The sequence below is a fragment of the Phoxinus phoxinus genome (genome assembly GCF_949152265.1).
Source record: "Phoxinus phoxinus genome assembly, chromosome: 11".
Classification (NCBI taxonomy): domain Eukaryota; kingdom Metazoa; phylum Chordata; class Actinopteri; order Cypriniformes; family Leuciscidae; genus Phoxinus; species Phoxinus phoxinus.
Genome location: NC_136886.1, coordinates 12,128,407 through 12,155,288, shown reverse-complemented (window position 1 = coordinate 12,155,288; position 26,882 = coordinate 12,128,407). Strand labels below are relative to the sequence as shown.

Here is a 26,882-nt window from a genome sequence, read left to right as displayed (position 1 = left end):
TTGTTTGTGTCTTGCTACATGCTGCACATCACCTGCTTCTCTTATTGGATTATTTTGGAACCTTTTTCACACTTCTCTTCATTATCTGTACCAAACCACCAATCATCTAATGCAAATGATTATCTTTTATACATTGGAGAACCATTTGTTCTCCATTGTTACCGTCCAATATTCTGGCTTTATTTCAAAGGGAAATACACTTCTCTTATTAAATAACAAGCTATAAACTGCTTGTGAAATACACTAATACACAGACCTTTTGATCTTGAGTCATGCTATAAAGAAATGAGCTGTTGGCCAAAGATGTTATCAGCCAGATTATCTCCATAAAATCAAAACGGATTATTCTTGTTTTTAACTAAATAGTGCAGTATATTTTATGAATGATTTATTTGTGCACATGATAAAAAAAAAAATGTGTCCTCGAAGTCTTTAAACAAAATACCTTCCCCTCCCTCTTGCAGCGACATCTCTGCTCTTTTATGATGGCGTGTTTTTCGGTGTGAGGGCGGGACAACTACTTGTCATTTACATGAGATCACAGCGATAGCCAAACCACAACCATACAATGACCCAGTCAATTCCCTGATGCACAAAATCAAGTCCTGTCACACATTTTTTCTTCTTCAAGAAGCCGTTTCACTATACGTCACAATAGTGAAGAAAATACTATCGCTACTTCAGTTTCATGCTGATTTTAACGGTTTCAGTTTAGATTAAAGTCCCCCTGTGGTGGAAATCAAGCGTTTAATGTGGTTTATATGTCTATATGTTTTTTTAAATATGCTTTAAGACAAATCACGTGCAAAAGCATAAGTCAACAGCATTGCGGACAGCAGAGTATTTTCTCCTTAAAACTGCAGTGAACCAAAGACAGTCTCAAAAACGCGGTTTGAAATCGATGGCGTTTCTGACGTCACAATTACCTTGTAACCAATCACGTCAACGTGTGATCGTCAACGAGTGGATCTCTGAGCTGAGTGAGTGAGCGGAGGCGGGGCTAATAGAACCACGTATACTACATGAGGCAAGGGTGTAGATTTACATTTAAGCTATTTTAAGGCATGAAGAATTTCTCTTCAACGTTTAAATGTCATTTTGGTGATCAAAGATGAGTTTTAAGGGATACAATTATTGACTACAGGGGGACTTTAAGTAAAGACTTACCATTTTGCAAAAACTTCAGCCGTTCATAGAGGTCCTCACGGTTGAGAGACATCAACCCCATGACAACATCGCTGTGTCCTGGAATTATACCGATTATTTTAACTTTGATCAAGCATGTTTTCAAATATGTAAGGTTTAGATCTAATTTTTCATTTGTTTTTACCATTCATGTATTTAGTTGCAGAGTACATGCAGATGTCTGCTCCAAGTGCAAGGGGGCGCTGTCCCAGTAATAAGAAAAATAAGACAAATAATTAAATGAATACCTAGTTCTGTAAAAGGAAACTATCCTTGCACTGGAGTATTGTACACAAAACTAAAATAAATTAAATTGTTACATAGTTAAGTCACCTTTTAATAGTTAAGTCACCTTTTAATTGTCTTTCATATCGCTAGTTATCTACTCGAAGTCATTAAAAGAACATCATCTAAGAAAATAAACGTGTATACCTGAAAGTAGGCTGACATGAAAGTGTTGTCCACAACAACAATTGTGTCCTTGTTGTGTGCATGGACAATATCTGAACAGCTCTGAATGTCCACAACCTTCATAGTAGGGTTTGTGGGCGTTTCAATCCACACCATCTGTAGAAACAGGACTATTTATTACCCAATTTTAGTTAGGGTGGAACTTCCCAGAGCTGATTAACACACATTCTGTCAGGTTTAATTGTGTAACAAAATATATCCACATCCACCCACTTACTCACAATAATTGTATCAGAGGCGGAGCTATATACTGCTGAGACATGAAAGGAAGATTTAAAAACTCTGCCAGGTGTACCTTTGTATTCGGTTTTAAAGCTGCTTTTAGCTCCTCTAGTTTCGTGAGGTCAGCAAATGAGACATCAAGGCCAACTTCTGCCGCAATTTTCCTGAAATATCGGTTAGTTCCTGGTGGAGGGGGAAAGGTGACACTCAAAATCTCTCTCTTTTCTATCAAGTGTAACGGTTTAAATTGTTTTTTTAGGAGCAGTAACTCACCTCCATAAACATCATTCATGCACAAAATTCCATCTCCAGACTTAAAAAGATGTGTAATGGTCAAAGTTACAGCCAATCCAGAGGCAAGAGCAAGACCTATTAGGGAAATCAGAGCTTTAGGTTTATGGCAATGTCATTTGTAGACAATATAAATGATTTTGTGTTGGTAATGCACTCACAGTATTGTGCACCATCCAAAGCAGCAACTGCTTTCTCAAGACAGTTTCTTGTGGGATTTCCACTCCTGCTGTACTCAAAACCCTGGCAGATAAAAACATTAGAGAAAAAAAAAAAAAAGTGTTGAAAATTCAAAATACTATGCATACACAAGTGGTTTCTGGTTTGAGTTGTGCAAATAACGTGTCGATTCTGTTAGTGAGCAATAAAGAAACAGTGTAAATTCATAGAAAAGTTTTAAAATATATATATATTTTTCACAGGTATACTGTAACGTGGTTTCACTCCTGAAACACCTCACAAGCAAGCACATCCATATTTGAACCACCTGTTCTCATGACTCATGGTTGAGTAAATAGTCAACTTGCAACATCTTTGCTGATGTAGCCTAATCTGGAACCACCAGATCCTAATTATTATGTTGACTGGTTTCTAGAGGGGTTTGGGGCTGGGAGACCAGTTTAAAATCAGCTAAGACCATCTTCAACCAGCTATTTAAACTATTTTTTAAGCAGGGCAATAAGCATACTTATGACCTCAACCTGTGGTGTTGTAAAATGTCCATTTCATTTCGTTAATTCATCAAGTGTTAACATAAATAGGCATGACTTATGTTTAGGATTTTCCAACAAAGTAAAAGCCCCTCTAAAACCAGCCTAGAGACCATAAAACCAGTCTAGAGACCATAAAACCAGTAAGCCGGTTTAGACTGGTTTTTCGGTACGATACGAGAAGATGTGCTTAGTCACTGGCACTGTGACATACAGTTTATTTCTGCGAGTCATTCTGTTACACTTGGTAGCTATATTAGTTTATATTTATAAATTATAATTTTTTTAAACATACTTTTCTTTCACATGTAAATTCCTGCCATACACATTTCACATCAAACCCATTTAAATGGTTGCCCTGATCATAACAGTCGAGTTCTCCATTTCCTCGATCAGCACACGCATCGATTGCGTTCATAACAACATACAATCTGCATTAAAATATCGGACTAATACGAAACAGCACCTAATATATTCTCAAAGTCAAACCATTACAACTTACCGCATGTTTCCCCGGACCGTGCTGTTTAAAGGTGGTAGACAGTGAAATGGGAGGCACTACGGCCATAGAGTTCCACTGCTCCGGCTCTGAACCAACGTGGATCGCCTCTGTGGCAAACGATTTAAAGACCGGCTGGAAGCCGGCAGAGGCTGAGCTGTCGTTCTGCATGTGTGAAGCCATGCGCACTCCGGATATGGCTGACGATGAGAATGAGAGACAGGGTCCCTGAGATCACAGAAGAGTGAACAGCTCTCTTACTTACTGTAAATGGTTTACAGTAAAATGAGGGTTATATAGCAACAAATCCTTTCTACGCCAATCACTACACGTGTAGTGTCGGGCATGGAGTGGATTGGCGATTACGCAGGGGCGTGCTGAGTCACGTGGTTCGTGTTCAGCGGAATGATAATGATCTGATGATGCAACATTTACATCACACAAAAACTAAACCAAGCTGTACACTGAGTGCTTTTACAATCACAAAATCCAAGTTTTTCAGATAAGATATCTATCTATCTATCTATCTATCTATCTATCTATCTATCTATCTATCTTGTAAACAAGTGTCATTTGAATCAAGTATGACCTGTGGCATATATCAACATTTGACAACTATTGAGAAGATTTAACAAAACAAGTAGTCAATTTTATTAAAAATGTTTCATGTTTAGGGGTAAAACAAATTTAACAAAATATTGTGGAAATTCACATTATTTGCATGTTAATTTTTTTATTTACTTGCTTAAGGAGGCAAGTGCATTCCCCTACATGTTCTAAAATGACCAAAAGTTCCATTTATTTAATTACTCACGCTATAGCTAAAGAAAACTAGGCAGGTGTATGCAGTTTGTTATGTCATTTTGGTTTTGGGCGCTGCCCAAAATGATCGAACAACACCTGTGACACCACCAGTTTTATACCAGTTTGACAGCAGTACACACCTCTCCTTGTGCGCTTTTGAAAGTACAACATGACTATTTTTAAGCGAACATAGGGACATGTTTGGTGCTTTGCTTCTTGCCATCACAAGTGTTGCCTCAGTGCAAGGTAAGTGAAGTCCTGTGGATGTGTTTCAATTAGTTACATTGATACGTTAGTTACATTGTTACATTGATAACGTAAAAAAAAAAAAAAAGCCTTGATACGTTACATTGTATACACTGTAGGCTATTCTTTAGATTCAAGAATTACATTTGAACTCATATCTACTACTATCTAGCTGATGAATGCATAGTGGGAATGATTGGGGAGCGTGTTCTCCTTCCCTGTGTTTATAATGGGGTGAACAATTTGACCTCCTTCCACATCTCATCTGAATGGAGAAGAGGAATGGAAATAATACACACTGCAGTCTGGATAGAGGGACAAGTGCAATCAAAATGTGTCCCACAGTATCCGGACTACAGTGTCATCTTTAGCCCCAAAAACTGGAGATTTCTCCATGGAAAAAATATACATTTATCAGACACACAGTTTTCATCTTAAGCCTCACGGTGAAAAATGCAGCTCTGTCTCACCGTAGCAGGTAAGGATAAAATATTTAATGCAGCCAGACTATAACTTTGACTTTTATTTTGGTTTCAAGCATACAACCTATTTATCTGCCTGCAGGTCATTTCAGCCATCCTACTTTATTAAGACAGAATGGAGTGGATGGTGGCGACACCAGATTGTTTTGCAACTCCAGAGGAGGATTTCCTGCTCCATCCATCTCCTGGCTTGTCAACCACACACAGCGTCCTCCAGAACCATTAGTCACAACATATATAAATGTCCTACCACAGTCTGAACTCTACAACATCACAAGTGTCCTAACCATCAACATATCAGCAGACACTGCCGTAACCTGTGTCTTAGAAAACAACCTGCTGAACAAAACTTTAACAGCAACGAGCAGTGAGTACCTCAGTTTCCGTAATGGTGGTGGGATTTTTTTGCATACTATTCAAATAAGTGAATGTGTAATGTGAACAATACGGTAGTCAGCCTGAGATGTACAGCAAACACAATAAAGCGATGAACAATACAATACTAAGACGTGAGTTTTGTGTGTGTGGTCAGTTGGTGTTCGTTCAAGTACATCGGTGGTCCGGCTGTCAGAGCACATGTGGGCATTCAGCGCTGCTCTGTGTGTGGTTGTATTCTTCCTGGTGGCTGCGTCTTTGGGTTTCCAGAAGAAATGGGACCGAGATAGGAAAAGAAAGCAAGACAGATGTGGAGGTACCAAAGACCTATTTATATGATGGTCTAACTACTATGTGGATTTGTTATATGACGATCATGTATTTGCTTTGCAGATGATTCATCTAGCGAGGGCACTGACATGATTGTGTTCGATTTGGAGCAATGGGCTTCCCTTCCAGAGACAGATGTGTAACATTGGAACGCTGTGATTGACTGGAAATGATTCATAGTTTCATAGTCTGAATCAGTGGATGAATCAGCTTGAGATGCATGGCACAAACTTTATCTTTCATTGAATATCCTCTTTTTTCCATACAATCAGCTAAACAAAAGACGTGCAACTCAGTAGAATAAAAAGTGTCAAGCTAAGAATATGAATTGATCTGAATTCAATATGCAGAGATGAACAGCTCAAACTATTTTTTATTATTAAGTATCAAGACATGATACGTTCTTGCTGCAGCATTTGAAGATATTTGGATGAAACGTTTCATTTTTAGATTACGCAACATGTTGTTGGGAAAGAGCTCATATAGCTTGCATAACTTCACCTGTTTTTACCAAAGTGGTTGGACAGGCTTGATCAGGAATGCACATGAGTTACAGTATTAGTTATATGTTCCTGTTATGTCATTCTCTCTGTTATCTGTTAAGGGGTGCTGTTGTGACTTAAAAGACAATTGAAATATATTTAGCAGCACTGATTGTAGCAGAAGGACAATTTTAGCACCACAGTTTCATATATAAACATAACTTGCTTTTAATCACTGTGTAATATTTTAACTATTAGAGTTAGTGTAAATGGAAGGCCACATGAGACAAAATTCATAACTGTATTGTACACACACAATTTTAATTGTTTATAACAAAATTAGTAACAAAGCGCAAACTGTATTGCACTTGTTCTTGTCAATAATTCAAATGTTTTTGCTTTGTTGATCCACATTAATATAGTTACCCCGGAAGATAATTACTTTTAAAAGCACAAGAATATGAAGGTACTTTTTAACTATTTTAACATGCTGAATGTGTATTGTATAGTACAGTTCGGTAACTGTGTTTTTCCATTGTCTGTAAATCATTTGTACATTGTACAATAAGTGAATGTTCTTAGAAAATACATTAAATCAAGATAAATGACCATGTCATATTGGGAATAGCTTTTTGTGAATAGCAGTTTTAAACAACTGCTAGCCCTTACTTTAAATGATCTAAAATACAACAGTTATCAAACTCACCTATGTCAGCAATTATTCAAAAGCCTCCTCTGACCCATCTTTTGTCAACTTCACCCCTGAATGAAAAGAGAGTGCAGTTACCATGCCAACCCATACAACATTACACATAACTGGTCACTGAGTCAGAAAACACATCAGTGCCAGTAAACCACAGAGATGATGTGATTTAAAAAAAAAAAAAATAAAAAAAAAAAACTCCCATTCCATTCTTAGGAGAACAAGTTCCTATTTTTTTTATGGATTAAACTATATACACTGGAATTCCTGAATTGTTTGTCTTTCCAATCCTGGAGCAATATTTTTAACTAACTTTTTAACTAACTATTTCTTTCATTATTCAATGCTGCTTACAGTGTTACCTATAATCCAACACAATCTCATGAAAGTGCTTTATTTCTCGTGCCATTTATACGCTAAAATGGTTTTGCATATGCTACGCACTGTAAACCCCTTGGGTAGGATAATGGGTGCGGAGTGCGTGTGTATTATACGCTATAAAGTGCGTATAAAAACTATTTTTGCCGTATAAATGGCATGACAAATCAAATTTGGTGTATAGATTTGTATAGATATTCACTTTCTATAGATAAGCCTTGTAACAATTAAATTTACAGAAAATAAATAAAAAAATGCAACTTATATGAAGTAAATATTTTCCAGATAATTTCTTAATCATTTCTATAGGCTGTAATACAATGGCAATATAACAGGCAATTATTTTGATTTGAAGGTCATTTGTCATAAGGTCACGCCTGCCTGCCGGAGTGCCTATAATAACCACCAGAGGGCACTCCTCCCTTGTCCTTTACCATTCCACCAGGAACTACATATCCCATTATCCTTTGCCTGGACACATTATCATGTGATTACATCCACCTATGTGTCATTAGCTTGTTAATGTCTGTGTATGTAAGCCATGTGTTTTCTCTCACTCTTTGCAAAGTCTTGTTTGTGTTACACAGCATTTCTGAGCATTATTTCTGCTTTTCAGTGTCATGTTTTTGATCTTCTTCTTGTCTAATGCACCAATGTTTTAACCACTATATTAAAGATGTTAAAGAAGGAATGAAAGACCTCTTTTATTTATTCCGAATATAATTTTTCATTGTAAGATCATCAGCAAGAGTACAAATTATGAGGCACTTGCTGTTCAATTAAAACATCTGTTGTGTGATTCCCCACAGTCCACTGATGAAGGCTTCACTCTAACATCTGACATGTGCTGACTAAATCTGCCATGAATCAAGATTTAATATCCACTGCAGTGCTTCGTCTGTACGAGTGTTCATCCCTCCTGAACACTGTTAACACTGTATAGATCATTCCTTCGCTGTGTAGTGATTGGGATCTGCTGACGCACATCAGCCAAATACTGCAGATCTACAAGCAGAAGAGGAAGAGTATGTTTGCATTATGCTCAAATGGCTCTATGTAGCTCACAATTTAAGTACATGTCAAACACTGAAACTCACCTATGTCCGCATATACAACAGATTCCTCTGACCCAGCTTTGGTAATTACCTCCCCCCTGCAAGGAAAGAAGGCACAGGTACCAAACCATGATAATCTATTCTAATGTATGCATAACCTGTAGCAAATAAGATAGAAAGCACGTACCAAGGGTTAACCACAGAGCTGTGACCCCAGGCCACATAGCTGGCGGTCTCATCTCTTGCTGGTGAAGCAGTGGCCACATATACCTGATTATCTACTGCCCTGTGAAAAGGACATGGACTGTCTTACAGGGAAATGGAGAACTGTATAGTTCAGGAACTCTGGGATACTGACCTCCCCCTCTGCAGAAGCTCCCAGTGAGCTGGTCCTGTGGTCATATTGAAGGCACCAGGATATACCAAAAGCTGGCAACCTGAATAGACAGAGATGTGAAGCATAAGTACGTACATCAAGCATAAGTTATATTTTATTCAAATGTTCACATATACCATTTTAAGAACTCTCACCTTTCTTGGCATAGATCTGTGCAAGCTCTGCAAACCTGATGTCATAACATATTCCCACACCTATTTTACAAAATGCTGCAAAGAAAGACATAAACTGTGTGACTGTACATCTGGGGAGAGCAAATATATAAAAGGTAACATTGGAGATGTTTCCCAATATTTATATTCTGCCCAATACTGATAAGGCAATAATTGATAAATGACCAATATTGAAATTATAATAATTTTTTTAGATATACATTTAAAATAAACAGGCTATAAGTGAATTTAGGCATCAGAAAATTATAAATGTACAAAATTGAAAATGGATATTCAGATTAAAACAAATTGCTAAATATGACATATAACAGTGTTATTCATTTATTAGTGTTTTTACAAATTAACTAAATGTAAAAATAGGGGAATTAAGTATGCACAAAAATTCACTATCAGATTTAAACCCAACATTGATACTGATAACTTTATAAAAAAATATATCTAGTATTGGCCAATATAACCATAGGTAACATGGTGAAGACTTGTTTAACACTCACGTGTTTCAAACATGGATAAACCGTTTCCTGGACTTAGTGTTTCAGACTCTTGAAACCGTATTTTCCCTGGTACATCAATATCAAAGAGGTGAATCTGAAGGAAATGGGACACACACACACACATTTTTTACATGTTCCACAATATTTTATATAAGCACAATGACATTCAAACATGTTGGGTTGTTAAGTCTTCTTTAAAGTCGAGTATATTAAGTGTTTTTAAGTCTCTTATGGTCACAAAGGTTGCATTTATTTAATCAAAAACAGAGTAAACCCACTAAAATTGTGAAATATTATTACAATTTAAAAATTAAATGTTTTCTGTTAAATGTACAGTCATTTATTATATGATAGCAAAGCTGAATTTTCAGCAGCCATTACTCTAGTCTTCAGTCACAGTGTCACATGATCCTTCCTAAATTAATCTAATATTCTGATTTGGCGTTTAAGAAACATTTCTTATTATTATTAATGCTGAAAACAATTGTGTTACTTAATATTTTTGTGTCAACTGTGATGGATTTTTTAGGATTCTTTGATGAATAGAAAGTTCAAAAGAACAGCATTTATTTGAAGCGGAGATCTTTTGTAACATTATTATAATACATTTTTTTTTTTTACTGTCACTCACTTTCCTGTGTTTGACAAGCAGCTTTCCATCAGGTCCAAAAACTGAGCAGGTGTTATAGAGCTTCCCTCTATCCTCCTCAGGAATGGAACCTACAACATAGACACACAATCATGTAAGATACTAGAAATGAATGGCATCAACCACACCAATGTGCTGGTTTGTGTCTGAGGGTCTCACCTCCCACTAAATAGACCCCACACTCCTTGGCTGCCTCTGACAACACCTGTGTGGACTCTCCTGGGATCTTCTCAGCATACTCAGCAAAGAACCCGGTTCCATAAGGGGAGTTGAAGCACTCCTACAAAAAACATGGATTAAGGATTATTAAATGTCATATTGTTTTATAAACCAATGTCTATGTAGCAATCAAACACATGCATTATGCATCAGTAGTGATTAATGTATAATCTAAGACAGAGAAGAGAATGTAATACTCACAGGTAAAACTACAACTTTTGCACCTTGGCCTGCAGCCTCCTTCACAAGTTGTTGTGCTCTTCCCAAATTGTCAGCCTTAATCTTTGACACATGTAACTGCACCACAGCCAGACGAAACTCTAGGGGGGCAGAAGATCAAGTTTGTTAGCTGCTCCAGGATAAATGATTCACTCTTACAACTTTTTCAACCAGCTGTCTCTTATCTGTTGGATTTTGTTTTGGGACGCTGTGCTTTTGTACTTTTGTCAAAGCAGATGCAGTCAAAAAAAAAAAAAACATGTTTTTAGTTTCATTGTAGGTTTGGGTGATTGAAGCTAAAAATTTAAAAGTGTTTTTAAATTCAAACATTTGCACATTTAATCAGTCCAGTGTGCACTTCTCAATGCAAAGTGAAGGGATGCAAAAATCAGCAAATAAACTACATGAAATAGTATAATTCGAAGACATATATATGTGAATAATGTAAAATATATATATCTACTCACTCGACATTGCCTTAAAGATACCAGACATAACAGGATACCGCTCAGAACAGACCACAGACAGTACATTGACAGTCATGCATTGCAGGACACTTTACGCACACTAAAATACGTTCAAAATAAAAGTCCTCGGTCGGAAGCAAAGACTAAAATAAAATAGGTCGGAAGTCATATTTTTCTTCGTGTGTGGATGGATTATGTTTAACTATTAAACAAATCATAAACACTTCAATTTCTTCTCAGTTTATGTATAATTTATTAAAATTCAGGAAGTTAAAATAGCCGCGTATTTGAAAAAAGGAAGAAAGAATATGAGTTTATTTTATACCTCATCTATCCTATCGGTGGCGGAGTTGAACAAACACCGGCGTTTAAACACAAGAGAGGAAGACGTACCAAAACATGCGTGGTGAAACTGAAATGCAGAGTTAGGTGTAACGTTACAGTAAAATAAATGGCTCTCTTGCTGATTTCGCTCTAGATCGCTTGCATATTTTGGACGTTGATTATATTGTAACTTGAACCTGAGCAGATGAATCTTAACAAGATCAGCATCCTTAGCAAACATGTGTTTCTATGCAAACATGTCTTGGGTAGGTGGTATACGAACTTTGCTAGATGTAAACCAATCATATTTTGTCAATGTTCTTCAAAATTAGTTGCTTCTATCTTACCATGCACAAGACAACGTGTAAAGACTGGGGTCTCAGTTCCAGTTCTGCCAGCAAGGACTTTGTCATTGACAGCTTGCATGTTCAAGAGCAAAAATCACAGCACAGAAATCAATCCAGAGGAAGAGGAAGATGAAATTGATGAAGCTGAAATAGAGGAGCTGTTCCAGCAGCAGATCCCCACTGGTATTGGTAAAGAAGACCACAGGATCTTCATTGTTCATCCTGATGTTAAATGGGGCAGCAGAAAGCAGTATCTGACCACAGGTATAAAAAAATAATAAAAAAAGTGTACTACTGAACTGATTTCAGTTAGTGTATAAATGTGACATATTGCAGAATACAGAATTGTTCCCTTTAACAGCGGCACTTCAGATGGATGAGGCTGTTGGGCTCGTGAACACTTTACACAAGTGGAGCGTTGTTGAAAAGATCATCCTTTCCACCAAGACACCAGAAAATAAAAGAATTTTCGGCAAGGGAAACTTCCAGACTCTTACAGGTGTATATATATAGCTTACTGGTTTTGAATAATATTTTAGACACAAATTGACATCTTTTCTAATATGCTCTGATACATTGCTTAGAAAAGATCAGAGCTACTCCTGAGGTCACAGCTGTCTTTGTGAACGTGGAGCGTCTTTTACCTTCCTCGGAAGTGAGTATTCAGAGCATGATACTGTTATTATGATGATACATACATGCTCACTTCAAAAGCTTCTTAAACTTGTGCACAAAAGAAAATCTATTAGAAATATTATATTTGCATATAATGAATTACTATAAAACAGTACTAGATTCACTGTGGCTGTAATATTATCATAATATCATTCTACTTTGAATACTGTTGTAATTGAAATGTCAGTAACAATGGGTTATACTTGTGTTTCAGAAAGATTTACAGGAAGCCTGGGGAGTAAAAGTTCTTGATAGATACTCACTTGTTCTGCATATTTTCCGATGTAACGCTAGAACAAAAGAGGCCAAACTGCAGATCTCTTTAGCAGAGATTCCTTTGCTCAGGTAAATTATGTTTGTTAGTTCGTTCTTTTTCTTATCAATATTGTTTCCTGATTATGTCAAGAGTCCTTTCCTAGCAAACACTTCCGTTCAAAAGGTTAGTACTTAAAAAAAAAAAAATGTAATCAACATTCTTATGCTCACAAAGGCTGCATTTATTTGATCAAAATAGGGTAAAAACTGCAATACTGTGAAGTATTATTACAATTTACTGGTTTTTAAATACGTTTATGCAATGGCAAAGCAGCATTTTTAGCAGTCATTACTCTAGTCTTCAGTGTCACATGATCCTTCAGATTTATAATATGCTGATTTGGTGCTCAAGAAACATTTCTTAATATCAATATATATATAAGAAACAGTTGTGCTGCTTAATATTTTTTGTGGAAACTGATAAATTCTTTCAGAATTTTTGGATGAGTAGAAAGTTCAAAAGAACAGCATTTATTTGAAATAAAAATCTTTTGTAACATTATAAAAGTCGTTACTGTCACTTTTGATCAATTTAATGCATCCTTGCTGAAAAAAAGTTTTAAATCCTTAAGAAAATCTTTACTTACCCCAAACTTTTAAACGGTAGTGTAGCTTGTGACACAATGAAAGCCATGAGTTTTATTTTGTCCAGTTTGCTGATTATTTGTCTGATGTAATTACTTTCATATTACACTAATAAGTAACACCGAACACAGATTTAACATGTTTTTTCTGTTTGTACACATTAAGATCACGCCTGAGAAATGAAATAGCAAACTTAGACCAGCAAGGTGGCGGCTCAAGGTACATTATGGGCTCAGGTAAGGAAACTGTTAATCCAGGGTTATTTTTAATCCCAAATTAATGTATTTAACTGGAACTAAAAAGTTGTCTGCAGGTGAAACCTTGTATGAAATGCAACAGCGATTGTTGAAGGAGCGAGAGCTGAAGATCCGATCGACCCTGGAGCGACTTAGGAAGAAGAGGCACCTGCTCCGCTCCTTGCGCAAACACAAAGATTTTCCTACCATCTCTGTCATGGGCTACACCAACTGTGGTGAGGTTTGGATAAATATGAACTTGTTAATCTGTTATATGAGATTGTAAGAAACACATTAATAGTCTTTATTTCTGAAGGTAAAACAACTCTAATTAAAGCACTGACTGGAGATGCTGGTCTTCAGCCTAAAGACCAGCTCTTTGCCACCCTGGATGTTACAGTACATGCGGGACAGCTGCCAAGTCACATGACTGTACTGTTTGTAGACACCATTGGCTTTTTGTCCCAGCTCCCTCACCAGCTTATTGACTCTTTCTCTGCCACACTGGAGGATGTGATGCATTCTGTATGTACCCCAAACACAACACTAAAAAAGCTTATTATGTTTAGCGATGTCATAGAAAGTTTGGTAACACTTTACTTAAAGGCTTGATGTATAATGCATTTTAAATGTATTCATAATGTACGTTATAATGCATTCACTAATCTAGATCCATTTATATAGATCAGTGAATGCATACCTTTTACATAAATAATTGTAACCAAAGTTAAAATGCATCATTATACTATGTGCACATTATTGTTACATCTGAAATTGGTTATTTTGTCATGTGTTTTAATGCATTATAGTTTCCAAAGGTGCGTTCAATGAATAGATAAGTATTATAACTGTGGTTACAATTGTTCATGAGACCATACAATGCATTACAAGACATAATTAATGCATTCAAAATAATTCTATAACACATGATACTGTATATAAAGGCTTAAGTAAAGTGTTACTGAAGTTTTAACACCCTCTCCTTTTACAGGACCTCATAATTCATGTGAGAGACATCAGTCATCCAGAAACTGTGAATCAAAAGGTCAATGTCCTGAATGTCCTAAAGAATCTTCAGATTCCAGAAAGACTACTCAACTCCATAATAGAGGTGCACAATAAGATCGACCTCATTGAAGGGTGAGAGACAAAGTCAGTCATTTAGTAAGGAATAGTCAAATAATTAATTTGGCTACACTTTATTTTAAAGTGACGTAGTTACATTGAGTAACTAACTGAGTAATATTAATTAACTATATGTACTTACTATAGAGTTACAGTTGGTTAGTTACATGTAATTATGCATAATTTCCTGTTATTACTATAGTAAGTACATGTAATAACGTGTAACTACGTCACCTTAAAATAAAGTGTTAACATTAATTGTATTATTAGTGGAGCTTGCTAAAACGATCAATATTGCTGATACTATTGTGTATCAGGGTATCAGGGTTTACTATCAAACCCTAAGTATTAAAATTGCATAACTCACCTTGAATTTTATGCAGTTATAAATGATGCCTCCTATAATGTGACTTGAGAAGATTTAAAAATATATTTTAAAACAACTAACAACACTTTAGTAATCACATAGCAACTCCCAGGCAATGACATTTTGCATGAGCGAGATTTTTTATTATTATTATTTAATAAATATGTTTTATATACATTTTACAGATATGAGGCCAGTGATCCTGAGGTTACCCCCATATCAGCTCTTAAACAGCATGGACTGGATGTCTTAAAAGAAAAGATTGAAGAAGCTGTTGTTAAGTATACAGGAAAACAAACAATGACCCTCAAGGTGCAGCTCAACACCCCTCAATTAGCGTGAGTTAAGTAAAAATGAATAATGGATTCATTATTGTATCCACAGACTTGCTAATGTGTTGCCCTTTGCCCTTTACAGTTGGCTGTATAAAGAGGCGACGGTTCAGGCGGTAGATGATGTTGGAGATGACTGCACCGCCAATGTCAAAGTCATCATTAGCCAAGCTGCATATGGGCGATACAGGAAGCGGTTTCAGGTCACTTAGTAACAGCTGGCCCCTGTTTCACAGCCAGAACGACATCGTCCAAAATAATTCACACAATAATGATGTGTTAATATTTATTTGCTCTGTAAACAGTGTACTTCAAATATCTCAAAACCTATATTTTACTACAATAAAATCTGACATTAGGAAGCAAAGTTGCTTTGTGTTAATATAAACAATAATGTTATAAAATACATGTATTTTGTCTATCAAAAAAAAGTTTTTTAAGCAGCATGATACAGTAAAAGCCGGTATATGTAAACACATTGAGGATTAAATATTGCACTAACTTTTAGGCATTAACCTGCATACTTTTAAGCCAGGTTCACACTGTACGATTTGGCCATCTGAGACTAATTCTGTGAATCCTAAAAGATTCCTCGGATCCTAGGCCAAAATCTGAAGTCTTTATTCGCTAGTTTGACATGTTCACCGACAGCCAATTAATGACCATTGCGATTGTTTTTGTTTGCTAGCCACCATACAATCCTGCATGAAATGCAGATCACAGTCACCGCCCTGCTGAAAAATATGAGCTAAAAAAGTAGCCAAAACCCCTCTAAAACCAGCTTGAGCCTGTTTGCGTGCCTCCGGGTTTTAAAGCATCTTGACTGCCGTACATTCTGACGTTAATTACAACTGATATCCTACAGTGTGACATGGCTTACAGCGAGGATCATGTTTGTACAGTCTGACTAACAAGCAACAGTCGTTAAGGACTATTATAAATCGTACAGTTTGGTATGCCTTTAGGGTGTAAAACCTGGGTTTGTGAACAACGCCTAAAAGACCTTGCATCTAAACACATTGTGCTTTTGTGAACAACGCCTAAAAGACCTTGCATCTAAACACATTGTGCTTTTTTGAACAACGCCTAAAAGACCTTGCATCTAAACACATTGTGCTTTTTTGAACAACGCCTAAAAGACCTTGCATCTAAACACATTGTGCCTTTGTGAACAACACCTAAAAGACCTTGCATCTAAACACATTGTGCTTTTTTGAACAACGCCTAAAAGACCTTGCATCTAAACACATTGTGCTTTTTTGAACAACGCCTAAAAGACCTTGCATCTAAACACATTGTGCTTTTTTGAACAACGCCTAAAAGACCTTGCATCTAAACACATTGTGCTTTTTTGAACAACGCCTAAAAGACCTTGCATCTAAACACATTGTGCTTCAACAGCTCCTTGATTACAGCAGTTTCTTGTTGAGTGCAATAACAAGAGAGCAAAATGGGACGGGTCCAATGAAGTCGCCTGCTATTATGTTTAGACTTGTGCGTTCAGGTCCTGGTTTCTGATCTTCTAGCCATTTCCTCACACGGTTCCAGTTCTCCAGGGTCAGAGTTTGGAGAGATGTCCGAGGGTGCGAGGCGATGAAGCATCGATCTGTTGTCAAATTCAGGCCTGCTACAAAAAAACCCTCTGCGCAATAGAAATATTTTGATTAGAGACCAGATATTTAAGAGCAGAAGTACGTGGAACAATTTTTTTTTTTTTTTCAAAAGCTTCTCTCACCAGGTCGACCATGCTGTTTATGCCATTCAAGATACTGGATGAGCTCTTCTGCATCAGGCTTATTGGCCCAAAGGTACGGGATAGCATTCCACAACTCCACATGGCGTGCTGCTGACTGGTGGTCCTCATATGATAGAACCACTTGATAGCCTGATGTCCACAGGCTCCGCAAGGTCAGTGGGAACTCCTTTAAAAATATGAAAGTGACAGTGACTTGTGATAGCCAAGTTTGGTAACCCATACTCGGAATTTGTCCTCTGCATTTAACCTATCCTAGTTAGCACACACATATTAGGAGTAGTGAGCGCACACACACACACACACACACACACACACACACACACACACAGAGCCGTGGGAAGACATTTGCTACAGTGCCCGCCCAAGGAGTGATTGGGGGTTTGTCATTTCCTGCCGGTATTGAGAGTCGACCCCGCAACCTTTGGGTTACCAGTCTGAGACTCGTATTTAACTGAAAAGTTTGGAATAATTGTTTTTTAAAGATTTATTCAAAAATATTCGTATTTTAATCAAAATACAGTAAAAACAGTAATGTTGACAATAATATTGTACATACAATTGTACAATAAAATATCTGGATTTTTTATTTTAATATACTTTAAAATGTAATTTATTCTTGTCATGGCAAAGCTGAATTTTCAGCATCATGACTCCAGTCTTCAGTGTCACATGATCCTTCAGAAATCCTTTTCTAATATGCTGATTTGGTGTTAATTTATTAACAATTATTATTGGTATTAATGTTGAAAATAGTTTTTGTCCTTAAATTTTTTTTGTTAAAACCGTGCTGCTTTTTTCACAGGATTATTTGATGAATAAAAAGTTCAAAAGAACAGCATTTATTTGACACAAATCTTGTGTAATATGATAAATATCTTTACGTCATTTTTGATCAATTGAAAGTGTCCCAGTTTACCTCAAACTTTTGAATGCTAGTGTATTATGGTTTTCACGAAAATATTAAGCAGCACAACTGTTTACAACATTGTTAATAATAAGAATTGTTTCTTAAACAATAAATCATCATATTAGAATTATTTCTGAAGGATCATGTGACACTGACAACTGGAGTAATGGCTGCTGAATATTCAGCTTTACATCACATAAATAATTTACATTTTAAAAGAGATTAAAACAGAACACAGTTATTTTACATTGTAATATTATTATTGCACAGTATTACTGGTTTTACTGTATTTGTGATGCAGCCTTGGTAAACCTACCAGACTTCTTTCAAACACATTAAAAATCTTAATTATTCTAATCTTTTGACCTGTAGAGTATTAATCGTACAGTCAGAATGATATTAAGGAAAAATATTGTTGTGTTTGAAATTCCAAATGGTTTCTTACATTGCGAGGACACAGCTTAACACCAAAGATTTTCTTCAGAGAATAGATGAATTCCTCATGCAGTTTATGATCCAGCCCTTCGAAATGTCTACAAGCCAGAATGACGATTTCTTTGGGATGAGATTCAAGCCATGAAGCAACTGTCTGTAGAGTTCTCTATAAAACAAAACATGTTTAAAGCACACAAAAAATACACAAAATAAAGAATAAAATGGCAGACTTAATCGTGTGTATAAAACATGTGTATACTTACAATGACGGTCGCCTGTGTGTAAATGACATGAGTGAAGTAAAGCTCTTTGGAAGAATCATACTGTTTATGGGCAATTCGAAGATCAAAGTATCGAATGCCTGCTGTAAGTTGCTCCACAATGTCTTGCACCTGGCGTACAATACAGTAAGGGGCTTTGATATGATGTTACAAATACATTTCTCATGTAAAAACGGCTGAATTTTTACAACAATGAGTCCAATGGTGGAAATAATTGTTGTATCTCCACTATCATATATTAGGCATTTTAAGAAGTCAAAATAATACAATATTTGAGGTATATGCCTGCCTGAGTAGTGGCCCATCTGTAAATAGCTGGTCGGGTGATACAGCAAAAAACACCATCCAGTAACCGGAAGGTGTCTGACTCAGACCGGAGCAGAGGAGAAGTGATATCCAAACAATAGCTCATTGCATCATGGCTACCTGAAAACAAATGTTTTTGGAAATGCAGTAGAAAACTGTATTTGATGTTTTGTTTTTCAGAATGATCATTTGGAAAGTAAAGAATTACTTTCCAATAGAAAGTAGAATAGAAAGAGGAAAGTCTAGATATTATGCAGTAATTTATATAATAATGGTCGGATGGATGGGATCTCATTTGCTGTGATTGACAGGTGGCCCCGCCCTCATGCCACTAATCACTCATCAGAGTAGAGTTGTGTAGCAGAGCAGGGAAGTTGTTTTTCGTTAAAGATTATGAGGGCAGATTAACTTAAATGATGTTCACGGTAAAATAATTTAACCTTTAATAAATCCGGTAGTATTTGTTAATAATAAAGTAGGCTATCTGACAATTCTATCCCATAAATATTGTGGATTTTGATTTAATGGTGACTTTAAAGAAATGGTAAAATATAAAAAAAATGGCATATGTTTAAATAATAACATTTATAATAATAATAACATTATTACATAAGTAACATAAAATGCGGTTAACATAGGCTAGTTAAAAAAACATTTTTTTAACTTTCCTTGTCGTTCCACAGGGGCTCACTCACCTGGTATTGAGAGATTTGTTAAGGGGACATCCCACAGTTTCTCTGGCAAACATGACATCCATTCCTCGTATTTCATTTCAGCCTCTTTAATGTGATCCATCAGTTTAGCGGAGTGTATTCCAGTAGCTCTTCACAAATGCCTCTGGCTGTGTTTTTAAACCAAATGAGTTCATCAGCTGAAACCGTCCGTGTTTGAGCGAAACAACAGATAACACACCATCGATAACGAGGCTCAAAGCCCAAATCTTTTTAAATGTATAACTAAATCGGTTAGTGAACTCCTTTTTCTACGAAAATAAAAGTCTTTTGGACGTGTTATGATTGACATGAAAGACTCTTGACGTGCTAGCTCTCTATTTCCTTGTTCCCTGCTACTTCAGTCTCGTGCTTTACAGATGAGTGCAGAACGGCTTTTTCGTTCCTGAGTTGTTAAAACTTCCCCAAAACTTTTCTTTTACTTGATAGAATTCTTGGTCATTCCTGTTCTGCAGTAGCCTACTACATTTTCATTTCCCCGTCATGCTTGCCTAAGTCTAGATATTTTGGATAAAATATTTGTCACAAAATATACAAATTTTCTTTTATCACATTACAAAAGTCACGTTACCGGATATTTTTCTAAATTCTGAGATAAAAAACCTGACAATTTATTAGGCATAGCTATTGCATTTTTTATTAAAATAAACCCATCAGTATAAAAATAAATAAAGTAGACGTTCTCAAAGCTGTCAACCTCCATGATGATCATTGTCTACATTCATTTTCCCATCCTGTTGTTTAATTTATTTATTTTTGACCAAATCAAGTTTAACCAGAACATGCAAAGTCTTTTATTACTTTTAGACTATGGCAACATGATATTAATTTAGTTTCGTTTTCTTTTTCTCTCTCTCTAATTTTTCAACATGTTATTCCAAACTGTGGTTTGGAAATCTGGTGACCTTTCATCATTTTATCATCTTTGAGCTGGAAAGAGACACAAAACCCCATTATCAAAGGTTAACTTTGACTAAAGGCTTTCAGCAGTCCATAATCAATAGAACAAAGCATAGTTAAACGCAGCTTTCTATGTCAGCTAATTCTTGCTCTCTCTTGTGTGCTTCTTCTGTTTGGGTGCTGATCGAATCAGAGAATCCTTCAGTTGTTAACTCACCTGTTGTTATTAACTGAATTATTACACTGAAACTCAAACACAGCATGAATATTACTATAAATAATATTAGGTATTTAATTGCATTAGGTAGCCTATTTATTCTTTGAATAAATTAGGGCTAGTCTCAAAACTAAAATAACTTTTTCAAAACCAGAAAGACAGATTCAAACCATCAACAAACATTAAACCAGAACAGCCTGAAGGACTTTGCCAAATTTGGTGGATATTGAAATCAAATAAAAAAATGTTTAAATGGAAATATGTGTGAAAACAAAAAAATACAAACAATTGAATGAATATAGTTAGTTATATTTTATTTATTGGAAATCTTCAAATATTAAATGTGAATATTTTATATTCCATTCAACTGCTGATATTGTTTAGTATAAGCATATTAGTTTGTAAACCAAACTGATATCTTGATTAAACTGGTTTAAATTGCATGCTACTATGGTAGAGAACATACAGTATGTGCAACCACAGAAATATTCCAGTGTCTTTTCATGCTTTTGATTGTGTGCACCATGCAGACATGTACTTATTTGAATCATATTTCCATTTCCATCACACAGTAGAAAGTTGAAAAGAGTATAGATCATAAAGAATGAACAATCCTGAGTGTTTTATAATCCTATTTGTGCAGGCTTGCAGTGAGTAGTCTTCAGCAATTCTCATGCAAACTGATGCTCCCAGGGAACTTATTGTGTCCTGTAATGTGCTCGTGTCTGGTGCTGTAATGTACTTAAGTTGTGGAAAGGTAACCGGGACCTTGATCATGACATGTTGGAACCTTAAAAATGATCAACATTTTTGCAAAATCAGAGGTATATATTGGAGACTGCATAAATAAGCTTAAGACAGTAAATTCAAGTCATAAAAGTCAGTGCATTACATTATTCTACCCATAACTCAAAATTATCTATCACCCTCAGGGTGCTTTCACACTAGATACAGCTCTATGATGGAGTGTTTGATGGACAGCATCCACTTTGAGGGTAAGGAAAGTCCTTACAATGCACCATAACTATTGAAATGAATGGAGCTGATGCAGCATAAACTCTATAGTGTAAGCACCCTTATAAAAAAAGAGCAAAGTTGACTAGTATAAAAACATCACAAGAACGAGAAGCATTTCTTTCTTCAAATGTTAAATACATTGTGCAGGCTTAAAGAGGGTCAAGGCTCTGGTATTATGGTCCTGTTGAGCAGATTTTCATTCAGTGCAATAACGGTTGGTATGAATTGGCTCCCTGTCACAAAGTCCCCAGCTATGATGTTGAGGGAGCCGGTGTTAGAGCCAGGCTGCTGTTGCTTGACCCAGCTAAGTAACATGGGATATGTAGACATCACCACATCCTTCAGTGATTCTGTGGGATGGGAGCATATGTACTTCAGATCTTCAGTAAGATTGATGCCAGTCACAAAAAAGCCGCCTGTTGAAAAATGGTGCATGGAAATTGATGTTTAATTTCACTTTTCAAAAAATGATATTGTCAAGAAAACATGAGTTCATGTTTAAGGAAACATTTAGCTTTTAATAGTTTTATCAAGAGAATAAAATAATAAATAATAAAAACAAGTTAGTGTTACAGGAAACATTTCATTTTTCCAAAGAGTATCAAGAGAATAATTAATGAAATAATAGCTTATGAATTTTTGTTACAGGAACATTTTCACTTTTCTAAGGATGATCGTTTTATCAATGAAATAAATCAAATAAAAGCTTATGAGTGACTGTTACAGGAATCATTTCACCTTTTCAAAGATGATTCTTTTATCAAGAGAATAATTAAAAATAACAGCTTATGAATTATTGTTAGAGAAAACAATTTCATGATTTTTTATTAAAGGCACACCGCAGACTTTGTAACCTACAGATTTGAAGCATATGAGTCATTTTAAATGATTCCTCAGGCCAATATACAGCGCTTGACACTATCAATGCTCCGAGCGGGGCTGCCCTCTTGAAATACCGCCTATGTAAGTTTGGAGAAGACGCACCGTCTTTGGCCAGGTCATGTGAGAGCGATGTCTCCTTGGCCAGGCCTGGAGAACTAATCACTTTACGACCGTCACGTGACCACAAGCTCTGATATACTCAAGGAGCTAACGCTTTTGCTACTATTTTTCCGCCTGCTCGACTCCTGGCCATGGCTGAGGCAAGGAAAAAGTTTAAAACTGCTTCTGAGGAGGCAAAAAAGAGAAAACGCGAAAGGGATCGTGGATGTCTTCTTGACTTTTGCGACAGTGCTGCGGCGCTTGTGGCCTCTAGGGGCGCTCGACGTGAAAGTTACAGGTCTAGCGCCCCTAGTGGCCAAAAGTTCCGCGGTGTGCCTTTATGAGAATAAATAAATAAATAAATGTATTCATGGTATATCATTAAGGATTACCTGGCCGGCCGTTTTGTTTTCTACGTTCAAATTCCTCGATCAGCGCTTCAGCCTTGCACTTGTTGGCCCACCAGTAAGGTATATGTAACCACAATTCTCTGTGCCAGTTGGCAATATTGTCCTCATATGAAACGATAACTTGATGACCCTGGCTCCATAATGTCTGTAATGTCACACGTTCCTGACAGAAAAATCAGAAATATATTTTCATTACGCATTTGAAATATATTTGTACTTATATTGTATGTATATAGTTCCCATCATCTTTATTTTATTTCATTGATACACACCATTCTGGGGCAGAGTTTGGAATCAAAAACACTCTTTATAGTTGAGACAAGCAGTGTGTGAAGCTCTTGATTGAGGTCAAGGAAGTGGCTAAATGAGAGGATGACTACCTCCTTTGGATGAACATCCAACCACTCTCTGATCTCTTTTAATACTTTCTGAAATAACACAATAAATTAGTTCGATTCAATTAAAAAGCATTTATTTCTATTCTTCAAACATCAAACTCTAACAAATTAGAACTACACTGCACATATAAAAATACACAACAAACAGATACTGGGAAATGTTATGCTATATTTGAAATCATTAAATGCCTTGGCAGTCTTTTAAATGTACATATTTTGTTCGATCAATTGTTTTCATAGTCTTACCTCCACAGTCATAGTGGTATAAACACCATGGTAGAAGTAGAGATCATTTGAGCTGTCATTAGGCCTATGTGCTATCCTCAGGTCACAGTATCGCACTCCACAATCTAACTGCTCCCTAATGCAAGACTCCTATGGTGAATAATGTAAAGCACATTCATTAGCAATGCAGGTGCAGTAAAGATAGTGCTAAACAGCTAGCTGGAGACAAACAATGTGAGTGAAACCATTGAAAGTGACATAACCATCTCTGTAAATGCGTAACTGTATCTATATTGATTTGCGTCTATCCTATAGATTTGAGACAAAGCTCCTCCATCAATGTTACTTTTGTCATAACTATTCCATCTAATTGTGCTATCAAAGCTATCACAGTAGCAAAGCTGTGTTTGATTGATTTCTCCACGACAACAGACGGCAATTTATTGCTTCTCATGCTGATAGATTTCAGAGACTGGTGCTCCACAGGAATCTGCTGATGCATCCTGAAATAAATTGGTCTATAACCTCGTGAGGTATACCATTCCCAACATAACTACATTTATTTCAGCTTTTATGTGTTTAGTCATTATATGGAGTTGTTGTTTTTTGACAAAGTAAAAAAAGTTTGTAGGTTATAAATAATTATATCATGCCTTCTCTGATTTAGTATTAATGATTTTTGTATTTCAACATATGAAGAACACCAAGGCTTTCAATGAACCCAGACAGTTTACTATTTGTTCGTGTAATTGACCAATTGTAAAATGGTCCAAGTAATTTAATGGAAAATACAGAAACATATAACGGAGATTGTGAAATTATGACTAATCAAATGCAATATCCAAAAACAGTGACAACAAACTAAGCCTATCGCGATTATGAATTTTAAACTGACAATTAATTGTCGTACAAATAATTGCAATTAACAATAAAATAAAATATTATTACAAAGTTTAAATCACTTCACAACTACAATTAGACCTATAACTTCTTTTACAGTCTTATTTCTTTTTTCCCTTAAATACATTTTAATCCATTAATTCCTTTAAATAAAAATACTAATCCCCCCCCCCTCCCCATAATAATAATTACATTTATAATAAAAACAGGCGCTTATGATTTACTTTAATGCTGTGAAAATTAACAATATTTCTATAATTAGTTATTTATAGTTTATAATTTATTATTATTATGTAACTACATAATTTCACTTATTTGGAAGGCACAACAAGATTACAATTTAAACTTCACACTTATTGCAGTTAACTCAAATAATTGCAATTAGATCGAATAACCACAATCGGATCATAACTACGTACCTGTGCTATTGCCCATTTGTATACAAATGGCCTTATGATGGGTTTCATGTACTTGTCCAGCTTTTGCAACATATCTGGTTGAGTGAGGTCCACTGGAGAGCGGTCGTTCTTATCCAGGCAGTAGGTTATGGCATTATGGCTCCCTACAAACCACAACAATGACAATGACATGGACAATGACACATTGACCATGAGCATTAATGGTAATGAACTAAACTTTCAAGGCAAATATAAGCAGACTGTAAAAAATAAAAAAAAATAAGAACTGCGGCCACACTCATAAAGAAATGGCACCCTCCAAAAATAACAATATCCACACTTTCAAAATATAGCTGTGGATTTATATTAAATTTAAACCATACAAATTGTGGGCACTTAATGAAAACAGAAAAAAAAGTAAAATCCTCACAAAAAATATTTTTCAGTATGAGGTGCATATTAAGAAAAAGATTTTGCAAGTGGTTAGTGAACATATAAATGAAAAAGTGAGTTTAAATACCTGGAATAGCCATGTAACAGAGAGGGGTATCCCACAGTGCACTGGGCAGATTGCCCATCCAGTTATCCATGGGCAGCTCACTCAATGGCACTTGGCTGATTGCCGATGTCATCTTGGATTTCTGTCAAAATGTAGGCCTAATAGTAGAGAGAATGTGTACTGTATTTCATTCAACTTCAATCTTAAACTTTGATAAATATCCCAAATAAACACAAAGCGACCACCCTGTTAAAAAGACTCCAGCATAGTTAAAGGTATAGGCTAGTTCACTTAAATCTTATTTCATAATTTACTCACCCTCAAGTTGTTTCAAACCTGTATGAATTTACTTCTTCAGCTGAACACAAAAGAATATATTTTGAAGAATGTCAGTAACCATTCTAACCAAAAATTGTTTCCCCTATGAAAGTCAATGGGGTCCATCAACTGTCTGGTTACTGACATTCTTTAAAATATCTTCTTTTGTGTTCGGCAGAAGTTTCATACAAAAATTCATACAGGTTTGAAACAACTTGAGGGTGAGGTAAATGATGACATTTTTCATTTTTAAGTAAACTATTCCTATTAACCAGAAAGTCTCCCTATAGGTCAAGCAGCTTCATGTTGCTGGTCCACAACCTAGGGTAGACTAACTCCAAACCAGCAATGGAAATTAATTGTGGTTTGTTTAGCAGGGAAAAGCCCAGTGGCTATGCAAATACAGGATTTCATTCAAATGATATTATATGAAATGTGCACTATAATGAGTTGTAAAATATCAGGATTTACCAGGCTTTAAATGTAGTTTCTTAGTCCAGGAAGAATATTTAAGCAATATTGTTTAAAGTAGCCTAAGTTCATTCGGTACACTTGACACGTGAGTAGCCTACAGGACAGGTTAAACCGGCTTCAACAGATTCCGATGCTGAAGGACTCGGATGCTGCGAGGAAATTACATATATATTCGTCCACTTCATTGATTCCCATAGCACCATAGTGGTCGTGTAAAAGTGAGGTGGATGTTAAGCGGCGCTGAACTTGTCATTGGCGGCACAAGGTTGAACAGGGTAGGGTATCCACAACAAAATCCCGCGTTGATAACCAAAATAGTCCGGAAGAAACTCTCTTCTCCGTGTAATGATGAAATTAAACTTGTTTCAGAGTTTTCCTTTCATTGCAGTCATCAAACGAATATACGTACAACTGTACTTTCCATCATTCGTCCATTGAAGAGGTATTAGAGAAAATAAATGATGATAAAAACGGCGCATTTGACCACTGCATTCTCCACCCGGTCAGGCTGACACTTTCAGAAACATACTACGGTGAAGGCTTTGGTCATGAATATGAATTACGTGACGAGA

General features: G+C 36.1%; 6 protein-coding genes across 12 annotated transcripts in view; 2 read left to right on the top strand and 4 right to left on the bottom strand.

Annotated features, from left to right (window-relative positions):
* cth (cystathionase (cystathionine gamma-lyase)) overlaps window positions 1-3,717 on the bottom strand; it is a 22,238-nt gene extending 18,521 nt beyond the window's left edge. Inside the window, exons 1-7 of the mRNA XM_079628545.1 lie at window positions 3,382-3,717; window positions 2,331-2,412; window positions 2,152-2,247; window positions 1,952-2,061; window positions 1,618-1,752; window positions 1,331-1,388; window positions 1,151-1,245 (exon numbers count right to left, since the gene is read on the bottom strand). Coding sequence (XP_079484671.1) covers window positions 1,151-1,245; window positions 1,331-1,388; window positions 1,618-1,752; window positions 1,952-2,061; window positions 2,152-2,247; window positions 2,331-2,412; window positions 3,382-3,561 — 756 coding nt within the window. The 5' untranslated portion in view covers window positions 3,562-3,717. The remainder of the gene's footprint in view (window positions 1-1,150; window positions 1,246-1,330; window positions 1,389-1,617; window positions 1,753-1,951; window positions 2,062-2,151; window positions 2,248-2,330; window positions 2,413-3,381) is intronic.
* Window positions 3,718-4,288: 571 nt separating this feature from the next.
* LOC307007350 (uncharacterized protein) lies at window positions 4,289-6,971 on the top strand. Of its 4 annotated transcripts, none has more exons than XM_079629287.1 (5): window positions 4,289-4,428; window positions 4,601-4,906; window positions 4,993-5,277; window positions 5,443-5,601; window positions 5,679-6,971. In XM_079629287.1, the coding sequence occupies exons 2-5, from the start codon at window positions 4,882-4,884 to the stop codon at window positions 5,756-5,758; spliced, it is 549 nt and encodes a 182-aa protein (XP_079485413.1). In that variant the 5' UTR covers window positions 4,289-4,428; window positions 4,601-4,881; the 3' UTR covers window positions 5,759-6,971. The 4 variants fall into 4 exon arrangements, with proteins under 4 accessions (XP_079485413.1, XP_079485414.1, XP_079485415.1 ...); XM_079629288.1 differs by having other exon boundaries at window positions 4,292-4,428; window positions 4,704-4,906; XM_079629289.1 differs by having other exon boundaries at window positions 4,303-4,428; window positions 4,707-4,906.
* A 418-nt stretch (window positions 6,972-7,389) lies between these two features.
* nit2 (nitrilase family, member 2) lies at window positions 7,390-10,977 on the bottom strand. Its single transcript, XM_079629285.1, has 10 exons — window positions 10,852-10,977; window positions 10,367-10,485; window positions 10,106-10,226; window positions 9,929-10,017; window positions 9,298-9,391; window positions 8,765-8,839; window positions 8,592-8,670; window positions 8,421-8,519; window positions 8,276-8,331; window positions 7,390-8,183 (listed from the first exon to the last, which is right to left on the bottom strand). Exons 1-10 carry the CDS (start codon window positions 10,925-10,927, stop codon window positions 8,089-8,091), a joined length of 903 nt encoding a protein of 300 aa, XP_079485411.1. The 5' UTR covers window positions 10,928-10,977; the 3' UTR covers window positions 7,390-8,088.
* A 211-nt stretch (window positions 10,978-11,188) lies between these two features.
* On the top strand, window positions 11,189-15,519 carry gtpbp6 (GTP binding protein 6 (putative)). Of its 3 annotated transcripts, none has more exons than XM_079629282.1 (11): window positions 11,198-11,441; window positions 11,533-11,786; window positions 11,884-12,021; window positions 12,107-12,177; window positions 12,412-12,542; window positions 13,263-13,333; window positions 13,411-13,569; window positions 13,650-13,858; window positions 14,325-14,473; window positions 15,011-15,163; window positions 15,243-15,519. In XM_079629282.1, the coding sequence occupies exons 1-11, from the start codon at window positions 11,425-11,427 to the stop codon at window positions 15,367-15,369; spliced, it is 1,479 nt and encodes a 492-aa protein (XP_079485408.1). In that variant the 5' UTR covers window positions 11,198-11,424; the 3' UTR covers window positions 15,370-15,519. The 3 variants fall into 3 exon arrangements, with proteins under 3 accessions (XP_079485407.1, XP_079485408.1, XP_079485409.1); XM_079629283.1 differs by having other exon boundaries at window positions 11,232-11,441; window positions 11,595-11,786; window positions 15,243-15,381; XM_079629281.1 differs by having other exon boundaries at window positions 11,189-11,786; window positions 15,243-15,381.
* plcxd1.2 (phospholipase C, X domain containing 1, tandem duplicate 2) lies at window positions 15,420-19,940 on the bottom strand. Of its 2 annotated transcripts, XR_013799615.1 has the most exons (7): window positions 19,538-19,940; window positions 18,826-18,962; window positions 18,519-18,647; window positions 18,266-18,421; window positions 16,893-17,079; window positions 16,290-16,799; window positions 15,420-16,243 (listed from the first exon to the last, which is right to left on the bottom strand). XR_013799615.1 is itself a non-coding variant. In XM_079629284.1 (6 exons), exons 1-6 carry the CDS (start codon window positions 19,635-19,637, stop codon window positions 16,567-16,569), a joined length of 942 nt encoding a protein of 313 aa, XP_079485410.1. In that variant the 5' UTR covers window positions 19,638-19,928; the 3' UTR covers window positions 15,502-16,566. The 2 variants fall into 2 exon arrangements, 1 of the variants encoding a protein (XP_079485410.1); XM_079629284.1 differs by having other exon boundaries at window positions 15,502-16,799; window positions 19,538-19,928.
* A 1,047-nt stretch (window positions 19,941-20,987) lies between these two features.
* plcxd1.1 (phosphatidylinositol-specific phospholipase C, X domain containing 1, tandem duplicate 1) lies at window positions 20,988-26,878 on the bottom strand. Its single transcript, XM_079628945.1, has 7 exons — window positions 26,308-26,878; window positions 25,540-25,676; window positions 25,041-25,183; window positions 23,743-23,871; window positions 23,371-23,526; window positions 23,081-23,261; window positions 20,988-22,123 (listed from the first exon to the last, which is right to left on the bottom strand). Exons 2-7 carry the CDS (start codon window positions 25,649-25,651, stop codon window positions 21,867-21,869), a joined length of 978 nt encoding a protein of 325 aa, XP_079485071.1. The 5' UTR covers window positions 25,652-25,676; window positions 26,308-26,878; the 3' UTR covers window positions 20,988-21,866.
* Window positions 26,879-26,882: the final 4 nt, after the last annotated feature.

Bases quoted from the DNA above. Each gene is read 5' to 3' on its own strand.
- LOC307007350 (XM_079629286.1), top strand. From the start codon at position 4,380: ATGTTTGGTGCTTTGCTTCTTGCCATCACAAGTGTTGCCTCAGTGCAA. The intron at 4,429-4,992 runs GTAAGTGAAGTC...ATCTGCCTGCAG, and splicing joins AAGTGTTGCCTCAGTGCAAG to GTCATTTCAGCCATCCTACT. The intron at 5,602-5,678 runs GTACCAAAGACC...TTTGCTTTGCAG, and splicing joins AAAGCAAGACAGATGTGGAG to ATGATTCATCTAGCGAGGGC.
- nit2 (XM_079629285.1), bottom strand. From the start codon at position 10,927: ATGACTGTCAATGTACTGTCTGTGGTCTGTTCTGAGCGGTATCCTGTT. The intron at 10,486-10,851 runs GTGAGTAGATAT...CTGCCCCCCTAG, and splicing joins TATCTTTAAGGCAATGTCGA to AGTTTCGTCTGGCTGTGGTG. The intron at 8,840-9,297 runs GTGAGTGTTAAA...CTTTCTTTGCAG, and splicing joins TTTATCCATGTTTGAAACAC to CATTTTGTAAAATAGGTGTG.
- gtpbp6 (XM_079629281.1), top strand. From the start codon at position 11,381: ATGAATCTTAACAAGATCAGCATCCTTAGCAAACATGTGTTTCTATGC. The intron at 12,022-12,106 runs GTGTATATATAT...TACATTGCTTAG, and splicing joins AAACTTCCAGACTCTTACAG to AAAAGATCAGAGCTACTCCT. The intron at 12,543-13,262 runs GTAAATTATGTT...GTACACATTAAG, and splicing joins GCAGAGATTCCTTTGCTCAG to ATCACGCCTGAGAAATGAAA.
- plcxd1.2 (XM_079629284.1), bottom strand. From the start codon at position 19,637: ATGGATCACATTAAAGAGGCTGAAATGAAATACGAGGAATGGATGTCA. The intron at 18,648-18,825 runs GCAGGCATATAC...ATTGTACGCCAG, and splicing joins ACAGATGGGCCACTACTCAG to GTGCAAGACATTGTGGAGCA. The intron at 17,080-18,265 runs GTAAGAAACCAT...ATATTTTTAAAG, and splicing joins TTAAGCTGTGTCCTCGCAAT to GAGTTCCCACTGACCTTGCG.
- plcxd1.1 (XM_079628945.1), bottom strand. From the start codon at position 25,651: ATGACATCGGCAATCAGCCAAGTGCCATTGAGTGAGCTGCCCATGGAT. The intron at 23,527-23,742 runs GTAAGACTATGA...GTGTTATTTCAG, and splicing joins ATACCACTATGACTGTGGAG to AAAGTATTAAAAGAGATCAG. The intron at 23,262-23,370 runs GTGTGTATCAAT...TTTTTCTGTCAG, and splicing joins CCAAACTCTGCCCCAGAATG to GAACGTGTGACATTACAGAC.